A 16,572-nucleotide genomic window follows, 5' to 3' on the forward strand; every position below is an offset into this window, starting at 1 on the left:
AGGCAACCCCTTCCCTGAAATCCAACCCAACCCAACAGATTCATTTTTTAAAGTATGGTAACAAGTGATGGTGAAGGTACCCTGGAGACACCTATCCGTGATTGTGTTTCAACCTGAGATTCCACCACTCACATTTAGTGCAGACAAAATAGATTCACCTTCAGAGCAAAGACAGAGCACCCCCCTTTTTCCTCTTCAGGCTGGGGGCAGATTTAGTAGCTACTCCCCAATGTCTCGGTTTGTCTATCTTTGGAATTTCCCAACAACCTCCAAGCTGTGGTTGTTTTCTGGATATGAGAAGAAAAGACCATGCCTGTCCCCTGAATGGTACCTGTGAGTGAGGGGGGAGGAAGGGGATGGCCAGAGAGACAGGCCTCTGTTTCTGGCTTCCATTGGTCATCTTGGTTGGACCACCATTTCCTCATGGAGCCGGGAGGCAGAAGAACCCCATTATGGGCTTGTGCCCAATGGTGTTCAGAGGCGGTCTCCATGTCAAGGACAAGATGTCTTATCCAACCGCAAAATAACTATGGCCAATGTCTCCGGGGAACAGGTTTTTAGCTGAAAATTGCTAGTTGGTACACTTGTTCTCCCCAGCCTGGTGCCTGACCAGATACTTTAAAACATTAAACCAATATCTGGAACACATCCCCACATTTCCCTTAATTTAGCTCATGGGCATTAAAAGGGGACAATCACTGATTTAAGTACAAACCCACTTCACTAATGGCTCACATCCTACCACCCTGTGCCAGGAACAGACCACACGCCTGGAAATTCTGTGAGGAGGCGGCAGATAAAAGACTATTTCTTTTACCCAAAGTCCAAAGGACTTTTGAAGGAGAGGAAAACCCCATGGTATCAATCAGGTTCAGAGCAGAGCAAGAATGGAGTTCCCTTTAGGAAGCCCAGTTACAGATGGATAGACAGATGTATCGGGACAAATCCCCCAATCAGCCTTTCAAAGCCTCACCGCCACCTCCCTCTAAAGCTGGATCCATGCCGAGACCCCCTGGCTTGGGGCAAGCTCCCTGGTAAAACCCGGAATGTCAGCATCTCCCTGGTCCTCTTCCCTCATGTATAAAACAAAGGTACTGGACACAATGACTTCTCCCACCCCATCAGCCCAAGACTCATGACTGTAGGAACCCACGTGGGCTCATCATGCTCTCATTTAAAAATACCTCCTTGGCCAGAATAAGCTAAGCTAGCCGAAAGTGCCCTCAGTCTAAGGATTGGGGTAGCCCAATGGTCAAGGCTTACTGCCTGAGCATGGATAGACAAACCACCTGGGATACAGATCACTCAAAAACAACAAACCAAGGACAGCTATGAGACAACCCTGGACCCTGCCCTACAGACCCCACTAAACTAAGGAGCTCAGACAATTACTTTGCTCAGGTGAGATCATGGTGGAGACGATGATGGGGGCTCCAGTGCGCCTGGCCACCTTCTGATATGGAGAGTGAGGTGTGTGGAGGCTCTGGCTGGCTGCGGGTGGCAGGCTGGCATCCGTCGGGGCGCTGGGTTTTCTCAGCAGCTGGGGGCTACTGTGGGGGCTGTGCAGAGGAGACATGGCAGCAGTCCGGTCCCGCTTCATGAGCTCCATGGGCACTGTGTAGGCAGTGGAGTAGGCAGTCTTGGGACTGGGGTGAACACTGTTCTGTACCGTGGTGGTCATAGCTATCCCAGCCTGGGGGGAGTAAGATGGTCCCAAGCGAGCATTCATGGTGCATGGCACAGGAGAACTGTATCCTGGGTTTGTTGGGAAATGAGCATTTGGATGGGTCATGCCAGCAGCAGAATAGGTGGCTGTCTCTAGAAGGTGCTGAGATGGTGCACTAGAGGGTCTCCGAGTCAGTTCTGAGCGGGATGACACAACATGCTGTGGAAAAATGGACTGGTGCTGGACAGGGTTGCCACCCACCATGGTGCCTGGGCCAGGCTGTCCCAAGTAGTGGCTGGGCAGAGGATCACTTGGATGGCTGAAGCTGTTGGACCGGGTCCTGGAGCGTGATGAGGGGCCCTTTCGGCCTTGCAACTCAACCTGGCAGTGACTGGCCAGACGGGAGAGGACACGTGCCTGACCCAGGTTGGGGGCCACAGATTTGATATCGTTCTCCTCCATCATAGCCAACACATTGGCACAATCAAACCCCTGCTGAAGTAAGGCACTAATGGTGCTCTCAGACAGGCCTTCCGTCTTCAGAAGGACCAAGAACTCAGGGTCCACGTTCCTCTTGCTGTCCTGCCCAGACGTTGGGGCCTGTGAAGGGGCCACGCTGGGCTCATAAGTCTCATATGCCACCTTGGAATTGAGGGCTTCCTGGGCCGGACCATAGCTGCGGCTCATGGGGCCTGCTGAGAGCCCCAGATTCCCCTCGGCCACAGTGGGCAGACTGGGGTCAACCACTAAGCACGTTGGCGCTGTCTGCCTGGCAACGGGAGGGGGCTCAAGGGGCCTCACACCAACATCATTCAGGAGGGGCCGGCTGGGATAGGCCGGTACCTCTGCCCTGTACCTCATGGGAGGAGGTTCGGCTCCATACCTGGTGAAGGAGGCGTCGTGGCTCCGTATTCTCTGGCCCTCGGGGATCGTTTTCCCCCCTGGATCTCGGTAAAGGCGACTGGCTTCATGAGTGGCAGGTGACTGACCTTGTATCTGATCCCATGCCAATCGGCTTCCGGGTATCCCATAATTCAGCCCTGGTTTGTTAACCGTTTGTTCCCTAAAGTAGGGAGGCTCTTTAGGGGATCTACCTGCTGCTAAGGAGGGGTCACCGTAGAAGTCCTGTGAGGGCTGAGGGCTCCGTCCAGACATTGTTACCTGCCTGCTGTCGTAATAGAGAAATTCAGGAGCAGAACTCTTTCTTGGGGGACCTGCAGCAAACACAGCTTCCTGGTACAGGTATGGTTCTTGTCTCAGCTCGAGCCCTCCATGCATCATGAGCTCAGGGCCCTGAGGGCCAGGCTGCTCGTACCACACATGCTCACCACCGGGAGTCAGAGAGTTCCTTCTGCCAGGGGATGGTCTTGGGTAATCCAGGGCACTATCATTTCCCCAACTGCCATCATACCAGCCGGCAGCATCCCAGCTCTGAGAACGACTGATGCTGACAGGCTTGTTTGGGACCGGCATCAGAGAAGGAACAATGTTTGCAGAGGAGGGTGGGTAGGATGCTTCCCTTATGAATCTTCAATTACATACGTCCAAAGAAGACCAGTCTGCCCGTGAAGCCCTCCGAGATGGCAGTGGAGACCCACTGGTGGTTTTGTGTTTCAAAGTATTTCCTGAATTATTAATTCTCTGAAACTTTAGTAGACAAAACAGAGAGAGCTCCTGGTAACTCTGCCTCTTCCCCTCGGCATCGGTGAAAGATCTTTTCTGTTTCATTCAGCCCCAGAAAGCGGTGGGCCGACTTAATCCGGCCCAGTTATCCCTTCCTCCAGTCCAGGCTGGCACTGGCTCACAGGGCTCGGGGCAGAACCAACTGGGGATTAAGAGCTAAAGAAAGCCTGAAAAGCTTTGTTCCATGTGACACTGCACGGAATTAGGCCGCTGAGCAAGGCGGCAGCTCCCACCCATGCAGACCTCGGAATTCTGTCAGCAATCACTTTCTCATGGAACGCAGGCAGCCCTGCCTCCGCCTCCTCGGGTGCTCCCTACCCTTGCCCCCCATCCTTGCCACAGCCCTTTCAGGATAGTCTGTCCCATTTTCAAGGACAGGGGAAATAAAAAGGCTGGCTTCTAAGTCCGTTCCATCCTAATCCCCCCTGATATGTTAATCCACTGGACACAACAAATGAAATGGTAACAGGCAGACACAAGGTACCCCACAAACCAAAGGAGAATGGAAATGAGCTGGAGTTGGGGAGGAGGGGGATGATCTGCTGTGAATGGCTCATTTACTCCAGAAAAGTTCTCTTCCCCCGTCTCCACCCGGTTCTATTTCAAAACAACCACAACAAAACCCACCCAAACGTCTTTTCCTTGTTGACCTAAGAAACAACCTTCTAGGGAGGAAGCATCATCGGGATTGGGAATTCTCAGACCCTAGGAAAGGTCGGGGGAGAGGGAGGATGGACAGCGCTCCTTCTGCATCCCACTTCCCTTTCCATGCTTTTAGGCAAAGAAAGGATGCTTCCCATCTTGGGTGATCTTGCACCCTTCCACCATTCTCTGATTCTGCACAGGCTCCTGGCTTCTTTAGATAAAGAAATCCTGCCTGTGGATAGACAAGGTTCGGAGGCAAATCCATAAAAGCAGGCTCTGGGGAGGACCTGTGACTTTACCTTTGCTTCTGGATTCTAATTAATAACATGTCAAAGAGGAGCAAATTTTGTAAAGCATAAATTCTTTCGAGATAAAGCACTCCTGCTTTGTTGTTTTGTTTCAAGAAAATGGCCTTCCACCTGCAGTGGCTCCTCCAACATCCTCACCTGACCCTGTGGCTCAGGCATGCTCGCCATGGTCACAAAGTCACTGTTCACTTAACCATCATTTAATACTCAGAGTTTTTCTGAGGTGAATGGGGTATGTGTCTGTGGTTGGAAGCAATGAAGAGGACCACCCATATGCACCACAGCCCTCGGGAGACGGCGAGCCGAATCTGGATCATGTTGATTCACACTCGTGTGAGACAGGTGAGAATTTTTCCACCTTAAAATGCTCCAGAATGAACAGCATCGCCCTGAGTCTTGCAATGGCCGAGAGCGGGTCAGATTGCGCACTGGACCCGCTGATCTGTTAAAGCTCATTAATGCCGACACCTGCTGATGGCCCTGATGCCTTGGCCCCTTGCTCTGACCCAAATGCTCACCATGTCACATGGTCAGCCACAAAAAGCCTTTCATTGGTTAATGCCCCAAAGTCAAAAATCCCTTCCAATATGGTATTTAAAAAAAAAACTGCAGATCATCCCTTCCTAGGATCCATCAAGAGCAAACCCAGAGGATTTGGAGAGAGAATCTGCCTTCAATCACCTGGGCCTGTCTACTGGTGGGAGGGGGGGAGGATCAGGGAATATCAGGTGGGAAGGTTTATAAAATGCACAGCATGTGACATATGGCTTAGAGCACAGTGAGTGCTTCTTGACTTGGCTTCAGGTCTGATATCCAACCTGAACCCTAATCTTACATCTCATGAGAATGTGGCCATCCATTGTCTGATGGGAGATCCTCAAAGAAGGAGGCGGGGGTGGGGCAGGATCTCACAAGGTCCATGAAGGCAGCCTCTCCTACTGCAGGCTCTTTAATTTATAGCTAACTTTCCTTACATCTAACCAATCTCTCTTTTCTCTCTTTCTCTCTCAACTTTTACCCACCCCTTTGCTTCCCTCTTCTGCTGGATCGAACCAATAAAGAACATAGTGGAGAGAGAGGAGGAAGGTGTGTTCTACACTGGATGGAAGTGGAACCTTGAAGGACTCAGGAAAACCCAGGTTCAGATCTCTCCTTGGCCAAATACTAGCAGAGCAACTTCAGTGAATCAATCTCAGCTACCCAAGATGGGGACGATATTATCTATCCCAGCATTTGTAGCAGTTCCCAGCACGTAGTAGGTGTTCCAAGCTTACTGACTGAATGACCCACCTCACAGAGTTGTTATCAGGAGGCAATGAATCAAAGCACTTTGAAAGCTGCGAGATGCTAAACAAAAGCCACATATTTCTATCAGCTCCAATAACAAGAGCGCCCACTACATGCTACCCGCCCGGCACATAGTAGATGCTTAATAAATACCCAATGAAGGAATGCTCAGCAACTGATTTGCTGTGAAGAAACCCTGGTTTACCTCCTAGGTCGGAGCATATCCTGGCCTACGGGCTAGGGGCAAGGACTGCCCCTAGCAGTTAGGTGCTTAGTGCACAATCAGTGCTATGGAAGTAGGGTTATTATTGATAATATCCTCATTAGAATTATCTAGGATTTCCGTCTAGCTTTCGGGCTCAAGATATGGCCGAGGTGAATTTTCCCTCATTGCTGCAGCTCCCAGTACAGGTGCCACATCGGCCCCTGCCTCACAAACCACTGCTGCCGCAATGTGTCGGGATAACGCTGGTGAAAGTTTGAGTTGCGCCCTGACTAACCAAATGCACCGTACATAGTGCCAGGCACACAACTGATCATAAATGTCTGCTGGCTGACAGACTGAATACTTCATTTCCAATAGATTAGAGACTCCTCGTGGGAAGAACCTGTTTCATTTTTGTCTTTGCATCACCAATATCTAGCAATATCTGCGTTTGCTACACAATTGGCACGTAATCGATGCTTGTGGGTCAGTTTATCATAAACTTAGGCTTCTTGAGGAGCAGGGAGGATGCTGTATCACCGGTGCTTAGCACAATACCTTGTACTCAGTTGGCACTTAATAAATGAGACAAAATGCCACTTGTTTTCCTGTGGGCAGAATCTCCCAAGGGAAACTCATGAAATCTAACTTTGAGCACACGTGCACTCATAGCCTTTCCCAGAGGTCCATCTCTGGGTGGGAGCCTGAAGGTATTTGGGCTGGCTGGGGCTCCCTGGCCTCCCCAGTGGCAGGAAGGGCAGGAGTGGCTGTGACGCAGATGCAAGCGCTTCTTAGCCCAAGCGTGTCCGAGCCGTGCAGACAGCCCTTTGTTGTCCTCAGAGATTCAATTCTAAGAATTTGCTAAATACAGAATCCAGCCTGTTCTTGTTTTTTTGAATCCCCCACATGCCCTGGAGAAATAGCCTCTTTGCTTACCCCAACTAGAGGAAGAGGGAAAAAAATTCAGAAACGGTTAAAAAAAAAAGAGAGACCGACGAGCATGGAGGAGCTGCTTTAAAGCTGTCTCTTCTTCTAAATTGGATGAGGACAAAGGGAAAATTAGCTGAATTCTACAGGAATCATTTTCACTAATCAAAGGCCCAGCAGAGCATCTGAAAGCACTCAGCTCTTGGATCAGAGCCACTGGCTTTTACCGATTTCCAACCCGAGCTTGGAGGCTTGAGGACTCCAACACACACTAGAATACCAAGGCTAAGCATCCTAACCCAAACCCAGTTGGTTAGGATTCGCCGAGTGTTCAATAGTTCTAGCACTGGGGGGCTTGCCAGGCAGCCATGTTCAGCCAAACCTGCAGCTGGGGCTGAGTCAACTGACGTTGGGGACGTGCCAAGAAATTCACTGGGAACCCTGGGATGGGCACAAAATCAGAGATTCACAGCCATGCTGGATCCACCCAAATTCAAGGGAAGACAAGGATAGGGCATAAAGGTGGTCATCACAATTTTTCTTGTGTCTCTAGAGAAAGTAGAGGACTCAGAACAACAGAGACTCCAAAGTTCACTTAGATTTACAAGTCCCAGGAGCAAAATACCCTTCCACCAAGCTTCCAGAGTTTGGGATGCATGGCCACTGATCCCAATAGGTGGACATTCTCTCTCTTGTCCATTGTATGTTTTTACAAACTGCTTCCAATGCACAGAATGCATGTCTCCTTCCAGGGCACAGCTCAGGGGCCACCTTCCACCCAAGGTACTTCCTGATCTCCCCAATGACTAAGGCTTGACTTATGGGTATTTGTCCAATGCCCCTGGTTGAGGGCTATTTGTTTTTCTCCCTAGCATGTGGCATGGTGCTGGGCTTAAAGTGAAATCATAAGGGGTGTACTATGGAACACTTCGAAGACTGCTTTTTAAGGTAAATACTTTTCCAAGTTTCATGGAAATTTGGGTCACACTACTATGTTAACATAGGAGGACCTAGTATCCCCAGGCTTAAATTATCCTATGGAAAAAAAAGGTCTGGCTACGGGGAGACCCACTTCTGAGGACCCCGTGAGTGAAGTCTGTTCAGAAAGAAGCACAAACACAAGTGTGCCTTGCGGTTCCCTGACTCTCCTCTCCTCCCCTCCCCACACCCAGACGGACAAGTGCACCATGGGAGATCCTTTCAAATCAATGCTTCCCTTTGGGATAAGAACTCTCTCAACCACTTCAGTGACTGTGTCTACCCCTCCAGGGTCAGCCAGCAACAACTCTGCAGATTTCAATGTTCAGGAAGCAGTGGCAGGTGGCCAGTGATAGGATCTGAAAGGTGGAGAGATTCTGCTCCAAGGGAAAAAGGTCTCATGGTGCCCACACTGCGTGCGATCTTAAAATCTCGGGCAACAGGAAAAGCATACTCTCCCTTTGTTTGTTTGTTTTCCAAAGAAGTACGCTACCTACACAATGAAGGCACCGTCCATTCTGGAGACTGTCAAGGCAAACAGCAGTCTTACTTTGTAACACATGAAAGAGACCATATGCTAAACATTAAACAAGAGGAAACAGAAGATTTCACTGAAAGTGCATGCATCAGACACCTACTATGTCCAATACACATGGCAGGCCATTTAGGAGATGCAGAAATGCACTTGACTCACTTTTGCTGCTGCACTCCTGAAACCTCTCCAAGGACACTGGTGACCTTCAAACTGGCCTCAGCAATGGTCTTTCCTCCAATCCAAGCCCCTGACCTCCCCCAGTGACCAGCAGCACTTAAACAGAATGCTATCTTTCCTTTCAGAAACCATTCAAATGAAACTGATGTCAGTTAAGTACTTGGCAAACCTCACACGCAGAGCTATAGGAATGTCGTTCTTTTTTTTATGTTGGTCATTTTATTTACAATTATTTACTAAGTATTTCAAATCTTAGCTAATCTTCTTCTTCCTCCAGGAATAACCAAAGTCCGCCTGCCCGATTTGGCCAGAGACAAAAAGAAACAAACACGGACAAATCTGTCGATTTGGTTTTGTCTGCCACTGCAACGTCTGGGATCAGGAACCGTTTGAGGGGTTTATGGTGACATGAACTTCTCCATCCTCACCCTAGTCACGTGCCATCTGTACCTCTTTTCTACATTATTATTTCTTGGATGACCATTAACTTCTTAATGTTGTCTTGACCAAGATGTCCGCTATAGTGTTTGGGTTTTGGGGAAAAGAATGAACAATGAACCTGTTCTTTTGGAGGAGGGTCAACTTCCCCAAAGCCAAACTGCACGAGCTCCTTTCCAGGTCAGTGGCCAGGATGCCCACAGCAGGCTGTTGTAGCAATGGTGGTAGGGGAAGCCAACACGGTGACCCCCAAACCCCAGTCATCCCTCTGCTCATACCATGCTGGATGTCTGAAATGGATCCCCCCTCCCCAGATTCTATCTCTGTCTATCTGCTGAAATCCCTCTCCACCGCCAAGTCCAAATTCATACAGAACCCCATTCGTGATGCCTTATCTCACCCTTCTAGCAAAAACAATCACTTCCCTCCTCAAATTTTGCATCATTAATGAATAGCATTTACTGAAGCGCCAAGCACAGGCTGGATACATGGTGACAGAGAGAGAAGAGAGAAATTGATTCTAACCTCCTGGCACACCGATGAGGTATCTCCCTCATAACCACTCACTGACTTTGTTTCTGTTTTCTAAACTATCCCCGCTACCTCCCTGGTAAAGGGGACTCCTGATGAGATATACAAGGGCAGACCTGACCTGCTCTGATGTACACAGTCTAATTAGGGAAGTCCCACACACATTTCAGTGATGGGGCAGATGGAAAGGACCAAGGCCCCGGCATCTTTTGAGCGCATCAGTAGGCTGGATGAGGTTCCCTAGAGATGAGAAATAAAGCTAGGATGAAAGCCAGTGACCCCTCACTCATCTGGGGAGGGTATGTGGTCCAGTCCCCTGGATGGGGCTGGTGTATCCCAGGGGCCAACAGAGAGGAGACCATGGGAGAGAAAAGGCAAAGGTCTTTTTGTTCCTGCTCCCCAGAAAAAGGCATCTAAAGAGTCTTTTACAATGGACAAAGTACAGATAACTAGCACTTCTACATGGCATTAAGGTCTGCAAAGTGCTTTATAATTATTCCATGCATCCCTCACAACCCCCTGGGATGGGGATGCTCATCAAAAGGTTGTACTTCTACCTCTTGAGTCAACAGATCAAGGCCATGTGACTGAAAGTGCATCCATCAAAAAGCAGTGTCTACAACTTCACAGTCAAGGTTCCTAAGGCTCAAAGATATTCAAATGACTTATCCAAGGTAACACAAAGGGTAAGCTTCAGTATTCAGATTACAGTACAAAGCCCTCCTGATGTCACCAGGCTTCTGCTCACAAGGGTTAGAAAAGACAGAGTATGTGAAGCCCCTACCCATTTCTCTAAGTTTTATAAGATGACAGGAACATCTATTGCTTAACTGGACCACACCAGCAGATTTGTATAAGCAAAGGTCCTGAATTTTCTCTACGATGTCAAACATTTGTCCAGGACTGACTCTCAGAAACCTAGAGGTGGCTGGGGGAAGTTTGTAAATCTCACTAACTTCTGCGGCTCATTCTTGTCACAAATTCCTAAGGGCCAGAAATAGTGATGGTGGTATGGGTACGCCGAGAGTGTGGATGGACTCATACAAAAGCCTTCTGTCATGGTGCACACGAATGGTCCATATACCCCGTTTGGCACCTGTGTCCCTAAGCCTGAAACAAGCCCCTGCTCTACTTCAACGGGCAAAGTGACCCTGGAGGAGACCTTAAGGACTTTGAGACCTCAAGGACCACCCACTCCTGGGTGCACACATCACTCCAAGCCACAGCTTGCTAACAAGCTGGTCTAACGTCCTGAGCCATCAGAAAAGGGAAAGACATAGCCCAAGGGACCGATGAGCTTGGGAAGACATCAGGGCAGTGGTGTGCCTGAGCCCCTGTTGATCCTCGGAATGCGTTTCCATTTCAGAGCTGTTCCTGACACTGTGGAGGATGCCACGCTCCATGGAGATCTCCCATCAGCAGAGAATGAAGGTTTTGAAATTTTGAAGCCAAGACAAAGCCTTCCAGGCGAATATAGAAAACAGGCTTATAGAGTTCCCCCAAAGAGAAGCATTTAAACCTAGCCAGTAACAGTGAGGCAGTCTCCTAAGACCAAAGCACATTTATATAAACTGAAGGTTGGAGCCTGAAAAAATAAAATCAGGAAAGTTCAAAGGGTTTTGGAAACAATCGAGACAAAAGGGCAGTCCTTCTTGGGTTCTTGCTTCAATGCTCCACCAGGATCTAAGAGGACATGCTCCGGTGTTTGAGAAAGTTACCCTTGAGGACCCCACAACAAAGTGCAGCATTCTGGTTAATCATTAGGGTGAAGGAGAAATCAAAAGGGTCTTGGGTTTGGGGCTAGAAGGGGCTGTAGATGATGTGTTCTGAATCCATTCACATCAGGAGGGAAGAAGTGCAAGGATTTTCTGAGGTGACACACAGTTAAGTTACTCTTGGGGCTGGAATTTGAACCCGGGTCCTCCAATTCCAAACTCTTCCAAGTCCACACTCCATAGGAGTTACAGATCCTCCAAACAGACCAAAAGGCCGGGCTGGGCCACGGGTGCTCTAGTCCACAATGAAGGTGGAGACCTGCCCTGGCTTTCCTGCCACAGGACCCCAATACAGGAGAGGGACTTTATGTCTGCCAGGCAGCATCCAGCCTTCCTCAGGATGGAGGCGCTCACAGTCAGGCTCAATGACCCTTTTAGCCATAGTCACGTCCAAAGACAGAGTGCCCAGGAGCAAGAGGGGCTGCAATCAGAAAACTGGAAGAGCTCACCCACACTAAGTCATTTCCTGGATTAGAATCTCGCATTCTTAGGGGCCTCCCTTCCTGTTTCCCCACCCCCACACTTCCAGCACACGCCAAGAGCAGGGACCTGCTCTGAGGAAATCCAACAGAGGAACCAGATTGTGGGGAAAGGGAGCAGGCGCAAAGGCAGATATGATGGCTTTCTTCTGAACCCCGACTTCTGGCCGGCCCTGCTCCGCTTTCAGGTACTCCTGCTCTCTTCAGAACAATCACATCGTCTCGCTGGGTTCAGTCTACATGGTTTAAGTAATGTGTAGTTGCCTATTGTATATTTACAGAACTAATGTGATTATAGCTAATCACCTAATTAGTGGAAGCCTACATAACTGCTTAATTGGAACATGCCGTTATGAGGTACAGCCAGCCACCTTGTAAATCCCACTTTTAAAATACAAGTTTTGGGGGGTATTTCAAGATAGTTATCAGAGGTAATTAGTAACTAACGCTGCTGGCCCCCATCAGACTTGGGGGGAATATTCCAGTTTCTTTCATGCTTGTAGGATTCCAACTTTGCTTACCACAAAGGAGTTTGTACATATGTATACACACACACACACACACTTATTTCAGGACCATATTTTATTTAAGGGGGAAAAAAACCTCTATACTTGAAATCTCACAGGAGGATTTTGACCCTACTAAGTTCTACTGCTACCTGGCCCTCTCATGGTTATTGGCCTGGAATGATCCTCCGCTGAGGCTTTCTTTCCTTTCACACCAGGTGGGCCTTTTGGCAGCCAATGGAAAAAAGGCAGAAGTCCTTAATGGCCCTGGGCCCCACACTCTGGGATGAGGGAATGGGGTCCCAAGGGCATTCCCCCATGGCTAAGAGACTTGGAATGTTTGAAACATAGATCTTTGTCCAAATCCCCTTCCTTCTTCAGGACTAAACTTTGCAACCCAATTTTCCTGGTCATCCTAAGCAGTGTGTGAGGGGGAATGAAGAGAGCTCTGGCACAAAGGCAGGGTTAGAGACAAAGCTTAAAGGGCTGAGTGTGCTGGGGCTGTGGAGCCTGTATTTTGGAGATGGGAAGGAGCCAAAAGAGGTTTCCAAGCAGTGCAGGGACAAGATCACTGGGTCTCAGGATTATCGCTTTAGTGGTGACAATGGCTAGGACAGATTGGAGAGAAGAATCGAGTGACCAGGACACCACCTGGGAATGATGCGGTGGAGGTCTGTTCTAGGGAAGAGTGAGACAGTATCTCAGACATTTAAAAAGTATTAAACCTTCCAATGCACAATGATAAAGCTGGCATGTTGTTCTTGGTCCCCTACATGGGAAGTATATCCTGCTGGATGAAAAGAAAAATAATGTAAAAAATGTTGAGAATGTGAATAGCAGGTCCCCACCTACATTCCTCCAAGCTAGGGAAGCCAACTTTCTAGAAACAATCCATGTATCCAAGTCAGTTTTCTCAAGGACAAACAGCAGAGGTTTATAAACCAGTCAAGGGAAACGGCATTCATTCATCCAGTCTAGACTGGCAGAATTCAATAGATCATCTCTTTTAGTCCCACCAATCTTAGATGTAAATATCACTCAGTGGTTCTGAAGCAAAATGGACAATTTGCTATTGCTTTCTTGGCTCCAATGGGCTTTGGTCCCCAAATCCTTTCCTATATTCTCTGTCCCCCAAACCTTCTCTATACAACAGTGATGGGAAACAGACCCGTCACCTTTTAAGCCATGGCTAAAAGCGTCATTTATTTTGAAGGAGGTGCTGCCATATGTGTTTTTGGAGAAATGAAAGGATCCCTTTGAGCTATGGTAGAAAAGGGGCTTAGCTTGGCCCAGTTGATGTAATCCTTGGGTCCCATACACTCAGCCAAAATCAGGTAAAGTAAACTGTTGGTTTTTTTTTTTAAGTTCCATCTTCAGCAGCCTCAGGAATGGATGATCCTGAGTGACAGACTCATCTCCAGTTAACAATTAGGGATTTTTGACAAAACCAAATGTGGCAGACCTGAATCTGGGGTGTATCAGAAGGTTCTGGGGGATTCTGACCATGCTGATAATCAGAACTGATAAATAACATCCTAGGTAATTCACACATCCTCTGAATCGAGGCAACAGAGAATTCTCTCCCCTTTGGTAGCATTTACAAGAGGTTTTTACTAGGCAGCTGATGTAACACCATCTAATACTACATGTGACATGTGAAAATTAAAATAATTCTAGAGGAAATGAGGGTCTGTGTTTGGGAGTCAATGCTCCCTTTGATCCCTGAGTTCTTACACATACACCACGGGCTGGAAACACGAGAAACAGCAGCAAACAAGGAATGAGATGGTAAACACACAAATGGAAATCAGGACTTGGACGGCTCAGCCCTTTTAAGTCAGCTTCAAAGCCCCTTCCTGATGCCTTTCAAGAGTTCTGAGTCTCAGTGACATTGTGTGGGTCAGAAGCACACCGTGGCTCCGCACTAATACCCAAGGACTGATCGCTAGGACTGGCCATCAAAGCTTGTATTCATGGAAATGAAGGGTAGCTCATTACTGACACTACTCATGTGACCTTGGGCAACTTGTTTCCCCCTTTCTGGCCTCAGTTTCCTTCTTTGTATTATAAGGGACCTTTCCGGCTCCCTCCAGGTCTGTGAATTAGGCAGCTGGAAAAGCTGAACTGTATCCCCTGGGGCTGACAAACAACCAGGAAATAAAAATATCACAAAGTGAAGGAACAGGCTAGGTGTGGAATCAGTGCAGTAAAGACAATTAGGGAGGAGTTCAGTCACCTGGCTTCATGGAGGAGCTGGGGACCTCCAGCCACTCCAAGGAGCATTTATTAAGTAGGGCAGGGCACTAAATGCCGGAATTTGAGGAAGGACAAGTCGCTGTTAAATGAGGGGGGTGGACTGGGACTATCTCCAAGGCACCTTCCAGCTCCAAAGCTGTGACCTACAAAAACCAAGCCCTGGGAATGGTTGAACTAACTGCTGAATGAAAGACATGGGAGGATGAGAAGTACTGTGACAGGCAGAATTGTAAGGAAACTGGGAAGATAGGAATAAATCCAAACAAAATGAAGGTGGAAAAAAAATACAGTGCCCCTCCAAAAACCCAGGAGAACCAACACTAAACCCAATGACAACCCAAGAGAAAACAACTTGGAAAGGCTTCAGAATTCTGAGCCCTGGGCCGACCCATCACAACTGCCCAGGTCTGATGGGGAAGCCCAGCCAGGGATTGACTTAGTTTGTCAGATTCTACTTTTTTGTTACAAAGGAAGATTCTACTGAGGAGTGACAGCACGGAGCCACTAGTTTCAACAAAACATTTTTTAAGAAGCCAGTCTTCCCTCAAAGAGCTTATAAGAGGAAACACAGAATTTGATTAAGAGAATCAATCAAGGAGCCTTCATTCAGTCCCTAACGGGGACCAGGACTGTGCTGATCACTGAGGATACAAAGACACAGATGAAAATGTCCCTGTCCTCATGGAGCTTACAATCCACTAGGGAAACAAAGACTCTGACTAAGACAATCCATTGATAAACACTGGTGGAGGACCTACTATGTGCTGAGGCTACAGAGACACAAATGAATGATCCTTGTCCTCAAGGAACTTATATGCTATTAGGGGAAACACAAAATGTTCCAGGGCTTGGAATTTGCAGAATTGCTGGGCAAACAGAACTGGAATGATGCATCACATCAATAAACAAATGTTAAGGTGAGTCCCCTTGCAGAAATGTAGACTAGGGACAGAGGAAGCCACTAAGAAGCAATGCATGATTTTGAGAAAATAATTCTGGTTGTTACATATAAAAGGCATCATTTCAGAGATGAGGATGCAGAAGTGAGAAGGTACAAGTACCACCTTGAGTGAGATAATAACTGTAAACAATGTGCCTGGTAGACAATAAGTGCTTAATAAATACTTATTACTTTCCACATCTTAAATAGATCCTCATGGGCAAATCCTTTTCAAGCCTCATTATTTTCAACTATAAAATGGGCACAGGAACAATATTCCCTATCTTCCCTACAAGGTCACAGAAGCCATCCCACGCACGTGGCTATTAGGATAGATCAGATGGGCACCAATCAATGACAACGAGAACCTAGATTCAGGGAAATTTAGAGGATGATGGGAACTCAGAGTACAAGTGGTCCAAGCTCTCCTTGGCTGGCATGCTGCTACAATGGTCTCAACATGGTCTGGCCTAAGGAAGGGGGACAGGGGAAAAACAGATGAAAAATCACTAAGGACTGGCTGCTCACCAGACTGGGGGAGGAGCAGGGCAGCAGTGGCAATGGGAAAGATTTGGGGGGAAGACAGAGATTTTGGGGTGACCACAGGACACGGGGGCATCTCTAAGGTATAGGCGGGTGAAAGCTTTCAATGGGAAGATGTCTGAGTCCTGGCACCAAAGCCAGGGGAGCAGGGAGGAAACTGCCACATATTGAAATGCTAGATGAGGCAAGAGGAGCCCAACATCATGACATGGAGAATCAGATGGGCCCAGGGACCCAAGAACGTCCAGGACAAAGAAACTGAGGCACCAGGAGGGTAAGTCACAGGAACCTTCATGAGAGGAAGGGCGCAAGTCTCCCCTTCTCTGGGTCTCAGTTTCTCCACCCATAAAATGAGAGTGTTACTTCCCAGACCCCAACAATCCTAGATATGCCTGAGGTGAGAACCCAGGCTTCCTTTCATGGTGTTGGGGTATAGATTCCACTAGTGAGCTTCATGGACCAAATGGGTGTCTGACAAAATCAAGAGGGTCAAAGCATCTATCCAATCAAATCCTGAGATCCTGAGTCTACCCCCCAGCAGCAGAATGATGTGCGGGGAGTCTCTCAGCTCAGCCCTTAGGGGGCCCAGATTCTGTGTCTATAAAATGAATGGGCAGCCCCTGACCCCTTGAGTCACTGCCCATAGAGAAGGATTTGTGTTCTCATCAGAAAAGGGAGATTCAGAGGGAAAGA

The 16,572-nt window shown here is 48.1% G+C and overlaps 1 protein-coding gene across 9 annotated transcripts in view; it reads right to left on the reverse strand.

Annotated features, from left to right (window-relative positions):
- Window positions 1-16,572, reverse strand: part of CTBP2 (C-terminal binding protein 2) — a 171,841-nt gene that overhangs the window by 36,565 nt on the left and 118,704 nt on the right. The window contains exon 1 of one of the 9 annotated variants that reach the window (XM_072629020.1): window positions 1,393-8,352. The exons of the other annotated variants lie outside the window; for them this stretch is intronic. Within the exon in view, the coding sequence (XP_072485121.1) occupies window positions 1,393-3,139 (1,747 nt within the window). The 5' untranslated portion in view covers window positions 3,140-8,352. Of the gene's footprint in view, window positions 1-1,392; window positions 8,353-16,572 lie in introns of those variants that run through there. 9 annotated transcript variants of the gene reach the window in all.

The sequence above is a fragment of the Notamacropus eugenii genome, chromosome 1 (genome assembly GCF_028372415.1).
Source record: "Notamacropus eugenii isolate mMacEug1 chromosome 1, mMacEug1.pri_v2, whole genome shotgun sequence".
Classification (NCBI taxonomy): Eukaryota; Metazoa; Chordata; class Mammalia; order Diprotodontia; family Macropodidae; genus Notamacropus; species Notamacropus eugenii.